This window comes from Geotrypetes seraphini, chromosome 3 (genome assembly GCF_902459505.1).
Source record: "Geotrypetes seraphini chromosome 3, aGeoSer1.1, whole genome shotgun sequence".
Taxonomy (NCBI): domain Eukaryota; kingdom Metazoa; phylum Chordata; class Amphibia; order Gymnophiona; family Dermophiidae; genus Geotrypetes; species Geotrypetes seraphini.
The window spans coordinates 28,361,356-28,380,158 of NC_047086.1; the positions used below are offsets into that span (position 1 = coordinate 28,361,356).

The following is an 18,803-nucleotide window of genomic DNA, read 5'->3' on the forward strand; positions in this document are numbered from 1 at the left end:
GAAGCTACACCTTGCGGCTCTTTATAAGTCTTGGGTCAAACATTTTGGATAAACTGGCTCTTTGATATAAAAAGGTTGCAGACCCCTGGTCTAGGCCCTTGGTGTTAAGCCTTCACTAGAGAATTGGCACTTACAGAAGCCAGAAGGCCCCTGGAAAGGGAAGTAGGTAGGATACTTTGGCAACATCGAAGCTGAGAGTGCTATGGACCTGATACTGGAATGCAACCCCAACCCCTGCACCTGGGGGCCTAATGATGGCCAATTCTCAAGCTTGATCGATACCCCTGATGATCAGTTCCTGAGTAAGCATGGTTGCCTCAACCAATAGATAGCTATGAGAATCAATCACTGCTCCTTGTTTTGTCCAAATTATGAGGGTCTTTACTAAAAGATATGGATATGAATTCCTGCATATGGAAATCACAATACCAATGTCACAATTTATAGATTCTATGAGTAATTTAACATGCAACCCTAGTTGTTATAAAAATGTCATATGTTCAAGAATTTTTTTAAAAAATCATTTAAGCAAGGAAAAATTATGTTCTTACCTGTTAATTTTCTTTCCCTTAGATGCAGCAGATGAATCCAGAGACCAATGGGATAGCACACATCTACCAGCAGGCGGAGATAGAGAAACTGATTAACAGGTGGTCCCATTGGCTGGCACTCCTCCTGTATCTCCAGTTTAGCTCCTTGCCCAAGCATCCGTAACCATCAATAGGCATAGCATGGAAAAAAAAACTAAAAAACTTCTTTCCCATAACAAATCTCAAAAGGCAATAATACAGAATACAACCCTCAATAATAACAAACTTCTAAAGTTGCAAAAGAAAAAAACGACAGACAATATCCAGAAAGGGTGGGGCTTTGGATTCATCTGCTGCGTCTAAGGGAAAGAAAATTAACAGGTAAGAACATAATTTTTCCTTCCCTAGCAACAGCAGCAGATGAATCCAGAGATCAATGGGATGTAGCAAAGCAATCCTCAATCTGGGTGAGAAGCAAACGCCGCCTCCGCAACAACCGATGCACTAAACGCATCTACCGCATGCGCCCCCACATCCAACCAGTAATGCTGAGAGAAAGCACTCTCGGAAGACCAAGTAGCTGCGAGACAAAGGAAAAAAACCTCTGGACCGAGTCCAAGAAGTAGTCATCACTCTTATGGAATGGTCATGAAGTTATTTCGCCAACCGCTTCCCTGCCATCAAGCAAGCGTAAAGAATGTCCTCCTGGACCCATCGAGCGATAGAGGCTTTGGACGTCGCCATATGTTTGAGGCGTCCATTGAAGAATACAAAAAGGTGATCTAAACAACTAAAAGTCATTAGAAATCTTGCTCGCAGAGAACGCTACGCACTTTCAAAAAATGCAGTGAATAAAAGCACGTCTCCCCATTTCTCCTCCCAGGAAGAAGGAAGGAAAGGGGAGCATGTCATAAAAGAAAGGATGACACCTCCTTAGAAAGAATGTGGTACCGTCCAAACTGATACCCCAAATTTTGGAAATCAGAAATAGGAATCCCCGCTGAACAAGGCCTGCAACTCGGAAAACTGCAGAGCCGAAGCCATGGCCACAAGAAACTCCGTGTTCAACAGCACAAGGAGAAAATGAAGCCTTCGGTAAACTGCAAAGAAGTACCTGAAGATTGTACTCTGGACAGGGCTTTCTAAGAGGTGTACAAATATACCGTACTCCGTTTAGGAACTGAACTACATGAAGCTGAGAAGTAATCGAAGAGCAATATACCTAGCCCTTGTAACAAGCTAAGAATAGCACTTGACGCTGAAGGGAATTGAATGCTAAGCCCTCGGCAATACACCTGTGCCAACAAGGAACTCTGGAAGGGTGCAAATGTTGAGAAGTATCCAAGAAAGGAAAAACCTCCAAAAGGAAGCAGAAGCCACAGGTGAAGACGTCTGTAGCACCTGAATAAGAGAAGAAACAACCTGCTTCGCATAACCCTTACACGTCAGTCATGACTTCTCAAAACCTAGGTCGTAATACCAAAGTAGTACGAATATCCATGTTCATCGGACCCTAGGTGAGCAAATCCGGAGATGTCAGGAAACTTCTTAGTCCGGCTATTGAAAGACTCATCAGATCTGCATAGCAAGGATGGCACAGCCAAGCCAGAGATTCTACAAATACTGTGCCTGGAAAGCGAGCTTGAGATGGCAAATCCAAGCCATCATCAGCCAGGGGAAAACACTGAAAAAGAGAAACCAGAGGTGAGAAAGAAGCCACGCTGTTACCCCCTCTAACTCCCACTCCCTGTGCCCGCCGAACAAGCTAGGAAGCATTGAATTGTGAGATGAGGCCATGAGGTCTAGTTCCAGGAGATCTCACATCCATAAAAAGAGCTGGAACGCCTGAGCCAAAATTCCCAATATCCAGGATGTAGAAGATTTCACTATTACTAACGTTTACACTTTCTAGAGCGTACACAGTGCTGAACACTGTAACATACAATAAATGGGCCATGCTCAGATTTCGCGGAGAGAAAGACTATCCAAATTCTTTTCCTGACCCTTAAAATGATCTGCCAACAGAAGGAAAAGATGAGGGTCCACCCATTGAAGTAGAACAACAACTGTACCTGGCAACTGAGTACATCACCTACTGCCCAAGCTGTAGAGAAATACCCCCATCATAATACTGACTGAAAGGACCCTCAGCGGCATTCCGGAAGAATGGTCTGAAGCTCCAGAAAGGTAGCCTAACCATGCTCAAGAGTAGAAGAATGAACAAGTACTGAGTCGCCTCTTAAGACCAGACTCCTGGAGCTGAGGATGGAAGGCAACGAGCCTCCCCCAACCCGACAGCCCGGGATGTTTGGTGGCCATGAGCTAGTCCAGCAAAGATCGAGGCATGCCTTCGAAAAGAGAAATCTCGCTGAGCCACCAAATCATACAGAGCGATGCATGAGGAGCCTACCAAATAATTGGAGCCCTGAGATACCGGGATCCACCGGAACAAAAGCGACTGTTTTAACGTTATAATGGGAAAGCAAGCCGAAGTTCCCAGTGGAGTCAGCAACATGGATCCTAGAACCTGTACAGAATCCCATACTCTGGATCATGGTGATCAAAGAAGAATGCAAACCTGAGACTGTGACCCATCGCCCTAGTCTCTGGGAAGAAACACATTTCTCTCCTATATGAATAAAAACATCTCCCCGATATACCTATAAATACTACAGGAGAAAAGAGCGCTGTGCAAATTCGAAGATTCACGTCCAAAGAACTGAGTCAAATGGCCCGACTGGAAGACGTCCGAATCAAGCAGTCAGTCAAGAAGAAATTAGGTGAATCACCTGGTAGCGCCAAAACGGTACCATCGCCCACATTTTCTAAAATGTTCTTGAAGCCTTGGATAGGTGAAATGGCATGTGCCAAAACCGAAAGCACTGCTCAAAAAGAGGCAAGCAAACCTAGTGCCGATTCGGAGTCCATAGGGAAAATGTAAATATTCTCCCAGTTTTTCTGCAGAAATGTGTAACCCTGAGAAACTAATTCAGCAGAATGGGATCCAGCCTGCCCAAAGACCCCTTCTTGGGCACCATGCAGTAAGTGGAACAACGTCCCTTAGTTCCCGAAGAACTACAAGAACTGCCCTGAGGACCAGTAACACTGAAAAGGGAAACACAAAACAGAGAGACTCCAAGAAAGAACTGGAAACCTGAGGAGGATGCAAAGTTGCAAGCATCCTGAAAAATCTTCACAGCCCCCTGACCCGACATTATAGCGTCTTCTCCCTCATGAGAAAGCCTGAAGAGTCATTGGAAGAATTCAAGATCCCCTCAGAATGAAGTGCAGAAGGTCAGGGAATGGCAGGATGAGAACTGTAGGATCTGCAAGAAGATTCTCCTAGGAAAAATCAAGTTTCACAATGAAAATAGGAATATACTGGAACCATGAAATCAGTACCAACGCCATGCAACATGAGCGAAATACATATGTCCTTTAAAGTGAATACGTACTAGACTCAATCAAGATGCTGCATCTACCGCCCCGTGGAAAACAACAGCATCCTTACAGGTATCAGACAAAGCTCACATCGCTAATGAAAGCTTCAAGGATGAGGCTAACAGCCACATAGCACGTGATCCTCCGCGGGTTTGATAGAATAGGTAACTGGCTCCTGGTTAAAAGGAGCTGTACAGCCGTTCCTGTCTGGTCAGGGGGCCAGTCTAGCATGTGCCATGAGAAAATGGCGACAGGAGAAACCAGCGTGATAAGCATGGAAATCTGAAGTCCAGGCCCCCTCAGAAATAGAGAAAGAGAGTCCTGGCCGCAGGAAGATGCGCAGTGTCATTATGCCCATAGAGACAGCTCGAACTTGGAAACTGTTTGTACTACCTTTAGGCATATATATCCTGTGTCGCTACTAGACACATGCAGCTCAGCACAGAGGCCCAAATAAGGACAGTTACCAACAGACAAAGGCTCAATCTGCAGGGACCCCAAGAGAGACAATGAGATACCTGTGTGAAATACAGGGCACTATCTTACTGCTGATCTCACCGTGCCGTGAATTGCCGTATGTCGCCCCAGTCCGGAGACAAACCGAGACTGGGTGACCTAGCACAGGTCAGAGTATCTCTGGTAAACCCCTTGAGTGCTAACCCCAGAGTCCGATTAAACAAATTGACAAATTACAGCTATACTCGCTCGAGGAGCGCAGAGAGAGGGGAGACATGATCGAGACGTTCAAGTATCTTACGGGCCGCATCGAGGCGGAGGAAGATATCTTCTTTTTCAAGGGTCCCACGACAACAAGAGGGCATCCGTTGAAAATCAGGGGCGGGAAACTACGAGGTGACACCAGGAAATTCTTTTTCACTGAAAGAGTGGTTGATCGCTGGAATAGTCTTCCACTACAGGTGATTGAGGCCAGCAGCGTGCCTGATTTTAAGGCAAAATGGGATCGGCACATGGGATCTATTCACAGGGCAAAGGTAGGGGAGGGACATTAAGGTGGGCAGACTGGATGGGCCGTGGGCCCTTATCTGCCGTCTATTTCTATGTTTCTATGTTTCTAAACAAGCAGCTTCCTTCAAGGGAATACAGCAGGAACACAGACATAGACATATAAATCTGCCCAAGCTTGTCCCAAAGCTGGTGAAACACATACAACTTGTCTGAACCGGAAAGGAGAGAAGCCCCAGCATACCCTGACCAAAGTCAGCTGGAAACAAACTACCGGAATGCTGCAGCTCTCCCGCCATCGCCGGAGACCCAAGCGCACACCTGATTCTCACTGACACGTGGCCGCTGCATCAACGCTCCTAGAAACATAGTCGGATTCAAGCCCCGCAAAATTTACCCTGCCGCAGCTTGCATAGAAAGAAAATCAGACTCGGGGAATAACCAGAAGAACGGCCCACAGCGCCGGAAAAAACATGTCCCATCTCATGCGCGCTGCTATAAACCGGCACCTGCACAATCAGCTGCACATGGCCGTGACAAACACCGATGAAAGAGAGCCTCAAAATAAACAAGACTACTATTGCTGCACTGAAACCCAACAATGAGAACAAGTGCGAGCATGAAATCGCACCACTACTGCCGCGCTGTAACCAACAAGGAAACCAAGCACGTGCATGCAAAGGGCGGGAAGTCCCGGCTCCCTCCACGGATTTCTAGTCATAAAACTTAGCCTCAATAAAATATCCATTCCTTAAATGTACGATGACCGAACCTACAGTACTAAGACTCCCAAACAGAACTTGAAGTTCAAACGACAGTAAAAACCAGACATATTCACAAGCTTGTTGTTAGGGCCGGTTGAAGCCAGTTAGAGCTAGTAGTGCAGCAAAAGCAGGGCAGAATGTAGCAACTGTGGTCTCTTTTTTTTTTTTTTTTTTTTTTTTACAAAGAAGGGAAAGAAGAAAAAAATTGAAACCCAGTCAGACCCTCTAGCAATGGAGGGAGGGTGACGCAGGGACCTGGGGGGGGGGGCCCAGGTGTAACCCCTAAAGCCGGCACCGTTCAGCCGGACACCCCTGTCTCACTGAAGAGAAAATCTCAACAGGAGAAATAGCATTGCCAGCTCACTGAAGAGAAACCTCAACAGGAGAAACAGAATGGCAGTCTCACTGAAGAGAAACCTCAACAGGAGAAAATAAAGTTCCAGTCACAGCCAGAATTCAGGAGCTAGTTGAATAGCGACCGTCCCCTGCTGGGAGATAGAGAATACTGGAGATACAGGAGGAGTGCCAGCCAATGGGACCACCTGTTAATCAGTTTCTCTATCTCCGCCTGCTGGTAGATGTGTGCTATCCCATTGGTCTCTGGATTCATCTGCTGCTGTTGCTAGGGAATTATCTTTCTCTATTCAATCTGGGTCATTCCATGTCAAGTGGACCAATACTGAAAACCGCCTATGCTCGACCCCCTTGAAATCCAACCAAATTTTACGGGGGTGTTGTCTAGGGACTCAAATGAAGTTCTGCAAAATTTTTTGGATCTATCTCAATTTGGTCAGGAGCTAACTAGTTAACTAGGCTATGCCTGTGTGGATTTTGGAAACTTACTCTGCACTTGCTGACATGTACAACTTGCTTTGCTCTATTTTCATTATGTTCTCACTGATATTTTTCACCTTACTTTTATTCTGTATTTTTAGGTAACTTATCTTATGGAGACTAATAATAAGCTAGAGCCCTGCATTATTGGAATTTATGATAGTTCTGAGTGCCAGAAACCATCTACCTTCTATTCTGGAGAAAGCTGCTTGAAGCTTATTTCTGATTTCTCTTTGCCTGACCAAGAATTAATTAAAAGACACTCTGGACTTTCTATTTTGTCCATGGAACCTAATATCTGTACTCATCATAAAGCCTTGATTCTGATAGTTTGAATTTGTACAGAAAAACTGCTGTAATCCATTCAGAAAACAGAATCACAGCAATATCAAAGGTCTATGCCCAATTGATCTTTCTGCAGCTGATCATTTAAAAGCTATTACAAAGCATGAGTTTAAACCAGGCCAAAAGCTTTGCCCAAGATGCAGGCAAGACTTGCGTGTCAAACTGCAAGATCTAAGTAGCCCTAAGTCTGATTCTGACAGTGATGACCCTACCAAGCATCTGAAAACCTCAATGCCAGCTTTTCACCACTAGGAATCTCTCCTCTAAAGAGTCAACGGATTAGCAAGCAAAATTCCTTAAGTTATGCTAAACGCAAACTCTCTGAAGCCAATAATGCAATTGCAGACCAAATTGCAGTTATTGGCGACTTAATTCCAGCTGATATCAAAGCAGAACAAGAAAGTGGCCAATGTAAAAGGTGTTCTGACTATGGCCTTCTATTGACTGAACTGAAGCAGAAGTTGAAACTATCTAGTAATAGGGAGAAAATAAAAATTCTCACTCTTGCTCCACACAGCTAGACTATTGAGAAAACTTTGGAATTTGGCATTTCAACAAGAATGGTTAAAAAGGCCAGGAAGCTGAAACAGCAGAGTGGCATTCTTGCTTTTCCAGCAACAAAGAGAGGAAAAGTGCTTGCTCAGCAGATTGCACAGAAAGTCCTGGATTTTTATGAAGACAACGAAATCTCTAGAATACGCCCAGGCAAAAAAGATTATGTCTCTGTTCGGATCAGTGGTGAAAATGTGCAAAAGTAGAAAAGATTGCTATTATGCAATCTGAAGGAACTGTACACCACCTATCACAATCAGCAAGGGCCTGAAATTGGGTTCTCAAAGTTTTGTGAGCTTCGGCCAAAGTGGTGTGTCACAGTCAGTTCATCAGGGACTCATTCAGTCTGTGTCTGCACAATCCACCAGAATGTGAAACTTATGCTTTCAGCTATTGCAGTTCCAGATGACTACAAGGTGCTTCTGAATAAAACTGTCTGTGATATGAACTCAAAAAACTGCATGTTGCAGCGGTGTGAAATATGTCCAGGGCAGATCCCTCTAGAGGAATATTTTACTGGGTTCTTTGGTGAACATGATCCAGATGATATCATTGAATTTAAGCAGTGGATTCACAATGATCGGGATACACTGGAAACTCAACAGTTATCCATAGAGGACTTCACTTCTGAATTAATTGGAAAAATTTCTAATTTGACCAGCCATCATTTTATTTCCAAGTACCAAAGTGCTTATCTGAATGAACTTAAAGCAAATATAAAGGAGGAGCATGCTATTGTTTTGATGGACTTCGCTGAAAATTATTCCTTCATCGTTCAGAATGCAGTACAGGGGTTTCACTGGGAAACTAGCCAAGCAACATTACACCCCTTTGTTGTCTACTTCTGCAATCCTGATATCCAAAGCCTATGCATATGAATGATCAGTGACTACTAGTGCTGCCCAATTCGAATTGGTTCACCGATTCACTTCAAGTGAATTGATTCGATTTAAAATAACAAAAAATCGGCTTTCCAATTCGGCTGACCCTCACCCCTCACCCCCTAAAGCAGGAGCAGCAGCGCTGCTCTTGTTGGCCGGCTGCTGCTGCACCTGCTTTAGAGGGCGAGGGGGGAGGGTCAGTCGCAAAGTGCTGCTGTCCGGTACCCACCCCCCTGATGTTCGGTTCCCCCCTGGCGTCTAGCTTCCCCGCACCCGTTTACCTTTGAAAAACATCCTGCACAGAAGATCGCAGTGTTCATGATGTTTGCAAACAGCTTTGGAGCTGTTTCCTCTGCCGCAGTCCCGATGTCAGAGGAGGGGCGGGACCGCGGCAGAGGAAACAGCTCCGAAGCTGTTTGCAAACATCACTAACGCCGCAATCTTCTGTGCAGGATGCTCTTCAGAGGTAAACGGGTGCGGGAAGGCCAGGGGGGAAGCCGGACACCAGTGGGAGGCCAGGGGGAACTTGCAGGCCTTCCGGGGGGTGGGGGGTGAGTAGTCCTTTGATATGGAGGGTGGGGTAGGCCTTCAGGGGGGACAGGTCAGGCAGACCTTCAAGGGGGGGGGAGATAGGCAGGCCTTCAGGGGTGGGATGCAGGCCTTCAAGGGGGAGACAGACCTTCAAGAGGGGGGGACAGGCAAGCCTTCAGGGATGGGGTGCAGGCCTTCAGGGGTGGGGTGCAGGTGTTCAGGGGGGACAGGCCTTCAAAGGGGGGGCCCTGGTATAGAAGTACACGGAGAGAGGGAAGGGGTTTCAAAGAGACGTGCATATGCTGGACTTTGGGGGGGAAGAAATAATGGGTCTAAAAATCGAGCAGAAGAAGAGAGATGATGGACAATGGGATTTAGGGAGGGAAGGAACAGAAAGGGAGAGAAGTTGGACACAAGGGATGGTGTGGAGGGTAGTTGAGAAAAGAAAGGGAGAGATGGTGGACCCTGCGGTGGTGGGGAAGGAGGGAGAGATGCTGGATGAAAAGGTAGTTAAGAAAAGGTGGATCTGTGGAGGGAGATGAAAAAAAGGAAAGATGCCAGAGGACAGAGATGGCAGGTGGATGGTTAGCACGGAAAAAGAAGAAAGAAGGAGACCCTGGCAAGCAAGTTATCAGAAGACAACCAGAGCCTGGGACCAACAAGATTTGAATAATGACCAGACAACAAAAGGTAGGAAAAATAATTTTATTTTCTGTTTTGTGATTATAATTGTCAGATTTGAAATGTGTATCCTGACGGAGCTGGTGTTAGTCCGCAAACGTGAGCTAGGATTTAACAGAGAGAGGAAAAGTCTTGTTTGTTTATTTTGTTTACACCATGGCACCAGTGTGGTTAGAAGGCAAAGGGGGTGAAGAGGCTATAAAGCACAGTTACTTACCTTAACAGATGTTATCCAGGGACAGCAGGCATATATTCTCACATGTGGGTGACGTCATCTACGGAGCCCCAGCGCGGACAGCTTTTCAAGCAAACTTGATTGAAGTTTCAAGTTTGCTATGCTGCACCACGCATGTGCATGCCTTCTTGCCCACTAGAGGGCGCATCCCCACCTCGTGGTCCTCAGTTCCATAGCCAGCAAAGAAGCCATCCCCGGGGAGGAGGGCGGGTTGTGAGAATATATGCCTGCTGTCCCTGGATAACACCTGTTACGGTAAGCAACTGTGCTTTATCCCAGGACAAGCAGGCATGATATTCTCACATGTGGGTGACCTCCAAGCCAACCAAAAAAGGGCAGGTGGGAGGATGGCAATCTAGGAAAACAAGTTACGTAAAACCGACTGGCCAAACCGGCCGTCGCTTCTGGACAACGTATCCAGACAGTAGTGGGAGGTGAAAGTATGAACCGAAGACCAAGTGGCAGCCTTGCAGATGTCCTCCACTGGAGTAGACCGGAGGAAAGCAACAGAAGCTGCCATTGCTCGGACCTTATGTCCCGTGACCCAACCATGCAGCGTGAGACCAGCCTGAGCGTAGCAAAAGGAAATACAAGCAGCCAACCAGTTAGACAAGGTGCGCTTGGAAACAGGACGTCCCAACCGATTAGGGTCGAAGGACAAAAATAATTGAGGAACCTTCCGATGAGACTGAGTGCGTTGAAGATAAAAAGCCAACGCCCTCTTACAGTCAAGCGTGTGAAGCGCCACCTCACCAGGATGCGAGTGGGGCTTCGGAAAGAACACCGGAAGAACAATGGACTGATTGAGGTGGAAATCAGACACAACCTTCGGCTAAAATTTTGGATGGGTGCGAAGAACCACCTTGTCATGATGAAACACAGTAAAAGGTGGGTCCGCAACCAAAGCCTGCAACTCACTAACCCGCCTAGCTGAGGTGAGTGCAAATAGAAAAATCACCTTCCAAGTGAGAAACTTAAGATGAGATTTGTCAATAGGCTCAAAAGGAGGCTTCATCAGCTGAGCCAAAACCACATTAAGATCCCAAACTACAGGAGGAGGTTTCAGAGGGGGATGAACATTCACCAGACCCCGCATGAAACGAGTCACCAGAGGATGAAGAGAGAGAGACCGACCCTCAAGATGCCGATGGAAAGCAGCAATAGCACTAAGATGTACTCGAATGGAAGTCGTCTTCAGCCCAGACTTGGACAAATGCAACAAATATTCCAGAACCGAAGACACCGGAACCGAACTCGGATCCAGATGGTGCGAGGAACACCAAGCTGAAAATCTGGTCCACTTCTGGGAATAACAAAGCCAAGTCGAGACCTTGCGCGAGGCTTCCAAAACCTCCCTGATAGACTGAGAAACAGAAACCGAAGTCAAGGGGAAAGGAACCAAGCCGTCAGATGTAAGGACTGAAGATTGGGATGCAACAGTGAACCCCGACTCTGAGATAGCAGAGAGGGAAAAACAGGCAGAAGCAGAGGCTCCCTGACACTGAGTTGAAGGAGCAGGGAGAACCAGTGCTGACGAGGCCAACGAGGCGCAATGAGAATCATAGTGGCTCTGGACGATTTGAGATGAACCAACGTCCTCAAGATCAGAGGGAAAGGCGGAAACGCATAAAGGAACCTCCCTCCCCAGTTGAGAAGAAAGGCATCGGCCTCGAGACAGTCCGGGGAGTACATCCGAGAACAATAGAGGGGCAGCTTGTGAGTCTCCGGGGAGGCAAACAGATCCACCTGAGGAGTCCCCCAGCGGTTGAAGACCTCGTGCAGAACTCGGGAGTTTAACGACCACTCGTGCGGCTGTAGAAGACGACTGAGTTTGTCGGCCAGACAATTCTTCTCTCCCTGAATGTAAACCGCCCGCAGGAAGATGTTTTGGGAGACCGCCCATTCCCAAAGGCGCAGGGCTTCCCGGCACAGGGACCAAGAGCCCGTCCCCCCTTGCTTGTTCACATAGTACATTGCCTCTTGGTTGTCCGTCCGCATGAGGACTACCTGATCGTGCAGCAGGTGGCAGAACGCTCGAGCTGCCAGAAAAATGGCACGAAGCTCCAACACATTGATGTGACAAAGACGGTCCTCTGCTGACCATAGACCTTGAGTCCGCAGACCATCGAGATGAGCCCCCCACGTGTACTCCGAAGAGTCCGTGGTCAGGACCTTGCGATGCGGAGGGACGAGAAAGAGCAAACCCCCGGAAAGATTGGAAGAGTTGGTCCACCAACGGAGCGAGCGTCTCAAGGAAGGAGTCACTGCTACAGGAAAGGAGAGCGGGTCCCGATCCTGACGCCACTGGGAGGCCAAGGTCCACTGAGGAAGCCTCAGGTGCAAGCGGGCGAACGGTGTGACATGCACCATCGACGCCATATGGCCGAGTAGAACCATAAGACGCTGTGCCGACACCGAAGTCTGCAGCAAAATTTGGGAACTCAGGCGCAGCAGGGCCTCCAATCGCGGAGGCGGGAGAAACGCCCGTAGGCAAACCGTGTCCAGCACGGCCCCGATAAACTGAAGGGATTGAGCCGGGCACAACTGAGACTTGGGAAAGTTCACCTCGAACCCCAGATGTTGAAGGAAGATGATAGTCTGTCGGGTCGCTGAGATAACCCCCTCCCTGGAAGAGGCCTTGATCAGCCAATCGTCCAGGTAGGGAAAGACCTGCAGACCCTGAGACCGCAGGGCCGCTGCGACAACCACCATACACTTCGTGAAGACTCGAGGGGACAAAGCCAGCCCAAAGGGGAGTACCCGATACTGAAGGTGCAACTCTCCCACCTGGAATCGAAGGAACTTACGGAAGGCGGGATGCACCGGAACATGGGTGTAGGCCTCCTTCAGGTCCAGGGAGCACATCCAGTCCCTTGCTTCCAACAGCGGGTACAGGACCGGAAGCGACAACATACGGAACTTCTCTCGGACCAGGAACTTGTTGAGCTTCCGGAGGTCCAAAATGGGGCGTAAGTCCCCGGTCTTCTTTGGGACCAAAAAGTAACGGGAGTAAAACCCCCGCCCCCGTTGGTTTGGGGGGACCGGCTCCACCGCCCGAAGTCTCAACAAGGCCCTGGCTTCCGAGAGGAGGAGAGGAAGCTGCTGTCGATTGGAAGGAGCCGCATCTGGCGGGTTGTCCGGTGGCGGTGTCAAGAAGTTGAGAGAGTAGCCCTCTGAGATGACACGGAGTACCCAAGCGTCTGAAGTTATCCGAGCCCAGACTGAATGAAAGGCTCGCAATCACCCCCCGATGGGAAGCGGGCTCGGTGTTAGTGCGGAGGGGGCCAGCCCCCATCTGCGCAGCACGTCAAAAAGACGGCGCGGGCTTAGACGCCCCTTGCGCCTGAGGCTTCTGGTTGGGCGCTCTGCTCTGCTGAGGGGGACGCCGAGGTGGAGGTCTGGAAAACGCCGGCGTCGACTTCTGTGGGTTGCGGCGTGGTGGCGGTCTGAACGGTTTCGGAGTCGCCACCCGGGGTTTGGGACGGACCAAAGAGGCGATGGAGCGTTCCGACAGGCGTTTGGTCGCCGCCTCAAGAGATTCATCAAACAACTCAGAGCCCACACATGGCAAATTGGCCAGGCACTCCTGCAAATTCGGGTCCATATCAACCATGCGGAGCCACGCGAGACGGCGCATGGCCACCGCAAATGCAGCGACCCGGGAGGACAACTCAAAGGCGTCGTAAACAGCATGGAAAAGATACAGACGCAGTTGAGACAAGGAGTCCATAAACCTGCCAAAGTCCCTTTTATGGGAATCCGGCATGACCCCGTGATAACGGGGCATCTCCTTCACCATGTGCCGCAAATAGGATGAAAAGGTGAAGGCATAATTAAGGACCCTGGTTGCCATCATCGAGTTGTGGTAGAGGCGACGACCAAACTTGTCCAGGGTCCGCCCCTCCCGCCCAGGCGGGACCACTGCAGAGACCCGAGAAGGCTGCGATTTTTTCAACGCCGACTCAACCAACAAAGATTGGTGGGACAACTGCGCCTTCTCAAACCCCTTACAGGGGACCGTACGGTATTTCGACTCCATTTTGGAAGGAACCGCCGTGACGGTCAGAGGGGAGTCCAAGTTCTTCAGAAACGTCTGATGAAGCACCTTGTTCAAAGGCAGACGCAGAGACTCTCGCGGAGGAGAAGGCAGATCTTGTTCCTCCAAAAATTCCTTGGTGTATTGAGAGCCCGACAAAAGGTCGAGATCCAATGCCCTCCCCATGTCCAAAACAAATTTCGAAAAGGATGAGGGCCTGGAAGGCGGGGAAGGAGAGCGAGAGGCCCGCTCCGCCAAAAAGGAAGGAGAAGCCTCACGGGAATACCGGGGTCTACCAGTGCCAGACTCCGAGCCCCAGGAAGCCACACCCAAGGACTTGGTAGGGGTAGGGGTCGGAGACCTCTGATGCCCCGAGGACCCCCTAAGGGAAGTCCCCAAGGTACGAGGCACCGAGGCAAGCTCCCTCCCCTTCGGCGAGGGGTCCCTCGATAACCTACCCTCGGAAGAACGGAAAAGCCTCGGATTATCGAGGCGGAGCTCCGAGACGCGCAGGGTCTCCGTCCCGGTCGGCGAGGAGCAACCGCGTCATCGAGGAGAGCCCCGAGAACGTTTGGGCTTCCTCGCCCGATGCTTCACCCGAGGCCCACCCGAGGCCGACCCGAGGGCGAAGAGCCCCGGGAGGACCTCGACGAGGAGGAGGTGGAGGAAAGCCGGCGAACCCTACGCACCTTGTCCCGAGGCCGCACACTCCGCTCAGGCTGGTCTACTACCGAGGTCGAGGGCAAGGACGGGTTCGAGGCCGGGACTACCCCAGAGGTCGAGGCCGGGGCCGAGACCGAGGCCGCCGAGGCCGAAGCCGTCGAGGCGGAAGCCGGCTGCAGATGCGCGAGGGCGCCGGACAGCTCCGAGGCAATAAGCGCCCGGAGCAAGTCCTGGAACACAGGCACGACAAACATGGACGGTAAGTCCGGGGCGTGCTCCCTCGAGGGCGACCTCGGTCTCGAGTATTCCCGCGGGGCACCCGCCTTTGACGCTCGGGGCGGGGCCGAGGACGACCCACCCGCCCCCGTCGAAGAGCCCAAGGATGGCTTCTTGGATGACCCTGGAATAGAAGAAGGAAGTGAGGACTTACCCACCGTCGACTTCGGGGTCGAAGACGCCGGCTACGACGAGGAAGGTTGACGCGGCGAGGTCGAGGGAGTCGAGGCCGAGGTCAAGGCCGGGGCCGAAGCCGAGGCCGACGTCGAGGCCTTCCCCGTCAGTTGCCTCGGGACCCAGGCAAAGCAAGCACCACCGGTGGGGATCGGTTATGGAAAGCAACCGATCACACCGGGTGCACTTTTTAAAACCCGTCAAAGGACGGGACATGAATCAAAAAACCGGCCGGGAACGAACGAGGTTCCGCGGCCGCGGCTCCCGGGAGCCCCCGGTAGCCGAACGAAAAAATTTTTTTTTTTTTTACAAAACGCACACGCGAGCGAAGAAAATAAGAAATAAAGCACAGCGACCGAGAAAAAGCAATCAGTCGCGGTGGCAGAAGGCCAAAATGCACGGAGCACAAAACGAACAGGGCTTCTAGCTCCGCGGAAAAAACAGAACTGAGGACCACGAGGTGGGGATGCGCCCTCTAGTGGGCAAGAAGGCATGCACATGCGTGGTGCAGCATAGCAAACTTGAAACTTCAATCAAGTTTGCTTGAAAAGCTGTCCGCGCTGGGGCTCCGTAGATGACGTCACCCACATGTGAGAATATCATGCCTGCTTGTCCTGGGATAAAATAAACCCACCAGGATGTTTGAAAAAAAACACCCAATTGGGAAGGAAAATCAAATCGAAAAACCAATTCAAAAGGCTGAATCGAATTGAAATTTTTTTTTCCTGAATTGGGCAGCACTAGTGACTACTTGCGTCACAATACTATTGCTGTTCATGCATTTTTGAGGAAGCTTATTCTTGCCTGTATTAAGCCATATTCACTACTTTTAGTGATGGTTCTGCTGCGCAATTCAAATTACTGCTGAGTGGAACTTCTTTGGCACCAGCCTTGGCAAATCTCCATGTGATGGGATTGGGGGAACAGCCAAGCGTTTAGCTACCCATGCCAGCTTACAATGTCCTCTCAATAACCAAATTTTAACACCAAAGGATCTATTTGAATTCTGCAATAAATCTGTCTCGGGAATCAAATTTTTCTTCATTGCTAAGGAAGATATTGAAGCAATAAGACCTGCTCAGGAGCAAAGGTTTAGTATGGGCCACACTGTGGCTGGAACAAGAGAAAATCATCAATTTAAGCCCATAGACACTGCTAAATTTGCATTAGCAAAATTTCAAGTGACACCAGCTCATTCATTGCCAATATCTTAAGAGTCTGATACTGATCCTGAATATGTCCCTACCTTTCAAGCATCCAGCTTTCAACCTGGACAATACGTAGCTTGCATATATGACAATTCTTTGTGGACTGGTCATGTATGTGAAATTTCAATGGAAGAATGCGACATCCTGGTTAATTTTTTGCATCCACAAGATCCTGCACGGTCATTTCACTGGCCTCCCCTCAGAGACATATGCTGGATCCCTGAACAGCATATTATTGCAGGCCTTAATGCACCTATGACCACTTCATCAGGCAGACAGTACACTTATCCACAAGCTATTTTGGAAACATTGGCCAGACTTTCAAAACCACGTGCAAGAAACTGAGGGCTCCTATTACAAAGGCGTACTAGCGGTTTAACGCGCATAATAGCGCGCGCTAGCCGCTACCAACTCCTCTTGATCAGGCAGTAATTTTTGGCCAGCGCGGGGGTTAGTGTGTGATGAAAAGTCGCATGCGTTAACCCCACTAGCGTGGCTTTGTAAAAGGAGCCCCGAGTTAAAAGTTGAATTTATGCAATTTCCTGATTTTCGTCAGTATGTATGCGCACTTTAAATAAGTGTGGTTTTTGCACTTTTCTTTTTTGTCTTTAATAAAGCTTAGAAATTTATATGATATTATCTGACTAATGGGAATGTCTTTCAGACAATGGATCAATAACTAATAAATATGTGATCTCAATGTATAATACACTTGTCATGATCTTCATGACCAGTGGCAGTGGGTATATGAAAATGCATGGATACAGGGAAAGGGATCATAAAACAAAGGCAATCTGAACTTAACTGTGAAACTTCATGTACCTTGTTCATTTGCATACAACATGGTTTGTGTTAATAATAAGTTGACTAGTGGCACTAGTTTTAAATTTTGCTGTAACTCCTGGATGGTTGATCCAATTATGCTTTGCAGAATTAGTCCTAGAACTGCTAAGGTATAGTCTGATTATAAAACGAGATGATATATCAGCATCTTTCTGCCATCAGCTGGCCTACTGGAGCAATCATCTCTCTTTAGCATCCCATGAACTGGTATATCCTAAATATTTGGGCTTTAGGCATACAAAGAGCCGCAGAAAAGTTTTCTCACCTTAGCCAACAAAGTTGGGGCAATGTCCATCGAGGGCTATACACTTGGTCCAGCGATTTTCCACTTTTTTCGTTCCATATTTTTCCCAACTGGACTAAAACGTATAGCCCTCGACGGACACTGCCCCAACTTTGTTGGCTGGGTTCAGAACCCTCGTATACTTAGTTTGCCTATGCCAGGGATCTCAAAGTCCCTCCTTGAGAGCCGCAATCCAGTCGGGTTCTCAGGATTTCCCCAATGAATATGCATGAGATCTATTTGCATGCACTGCTTTCAATGCATATTCATTGGGGAAATCCTGAAAACCCGACTGGTTTGCGGCCCTCAAGGAGGGATTTTGAGATCCCTGGTCTATGCTGTTACCCCCCCCCCCCTACACACTCTCCTTAACCCTATGCTTTCCTGTCCATCCTAGCCTCTTTAGGTCCACCGTATACACATTCTCTCCTAGCCTCTTCAGCAAATTATTATTATTATTATTTTAAATACTGCCTTTTCAGATGCTAAGGCCTATCCTAAAAAGAATCCTACCAAGAAATAAAAACGTAATCTGTCCAGCAACAATACACAGTCGATGTTTTTATTTCACACTCAATTTCTCCTTTAATCATTTATATATCGATAACATATGTAAATTAGGTCCCAAAAAAAAAATAAAAATAAAAAGCTTTATCCGTCCCCTACTCACCTGGTGCCGTCTCCCACGTTCCTGACAAAGAGAGAAGTGTTCGGAGGATGTGAATAACGAGACATGGCGGGCCAGCGGGTACAACAGTGACCGAGTGTTGGGGGGGAGGAAAAAAACCCGCGAATACAGAATACACAGACAGGGGTTCGTGACTCCGGCGGCGCGCGCAGCGAATTCCTACACAGGCCGCGGTCCAACACGTTCTCTGGCTCCCGCGCCTTGTTACGTCTCGGATCGGACGCGCGTGGGCGACGCCTGTGAGGAGAGGTTTGGGAGGAAAACTGCTCGCGTGATTTTACGGCAGAATTCTCGTGGCCGTGATGAGAAGCCAAGCTTTCGTGGCCGAGGAGCTCTGTGGCTAAAAAATCTCAACAGAAGGGAAATGGCGGAAGGGCGAGCGACGCGCATGCCCGGCGAGCGATGACGTAGCGTGTCATAACCTCCCCTTAGGCTCGTTCCTGTAGTTTGGGTCTCTCTCAGTCAGGTTGGGATTTGGGTACCGGTTTGACAGACAAGTACTTCCCCAATCTATCTAATGTGCCTGGGGTAGTGGAAGATAAGTGACTTACGTAGTAACATAGTAGATGACGGCAGACAAAGACCCGAATGGTCCATCCAGTCTACCCAACCTGATTCAATTTAAATTTTTAATTTTTTTTCTTCTTAGCTATTTCTGGGCAAAAATCCAAAGCTTTACCCAGTACTGTGCTTGGGTTCCAACTGCCAAAATCTCTGTTAAGACTTACTCCAGCCCATCTACACCCTCCCACCCATTAAAGCCCTCCCCAGCCCATCCTCCACCATAGTAACATAGTAGATGACAGCAGATAACGACCCGAATGGTCCATCCAGTCTGCCCAACCTGATTCAATTTAAATTTTTTCTTCTTAGCT

The 18,803-nt window shown here is 48.7% G+C and overlaps 1 protein-coding gene across 1 annotated transcript in view; it reads right to left on the reverse strand.

Annotated features, from left to right (window-relative positions):
* Positions 1–18,347, reverse strand: part of LOC117358071 (serine/arginine-rich splicing factor 12-like) — a 131,934-nt gene extending 113,587 nt beyond the window's left edge. The window contains exon 1 of the mRNA XM_033939518.1: positions 17,911–18,347. Within this exon, the coding sequence (XP_033795409.1) occupies positions 17,911–17,975 (65 nt within the window). The 5' untranslated portion in view covers positions 17,976–18,347. The remainder of the gene's footprint in view (positions 1–17,910) is intronic.
* Positions 18,348–18,803: the final 456 nt, after the last annotated feature.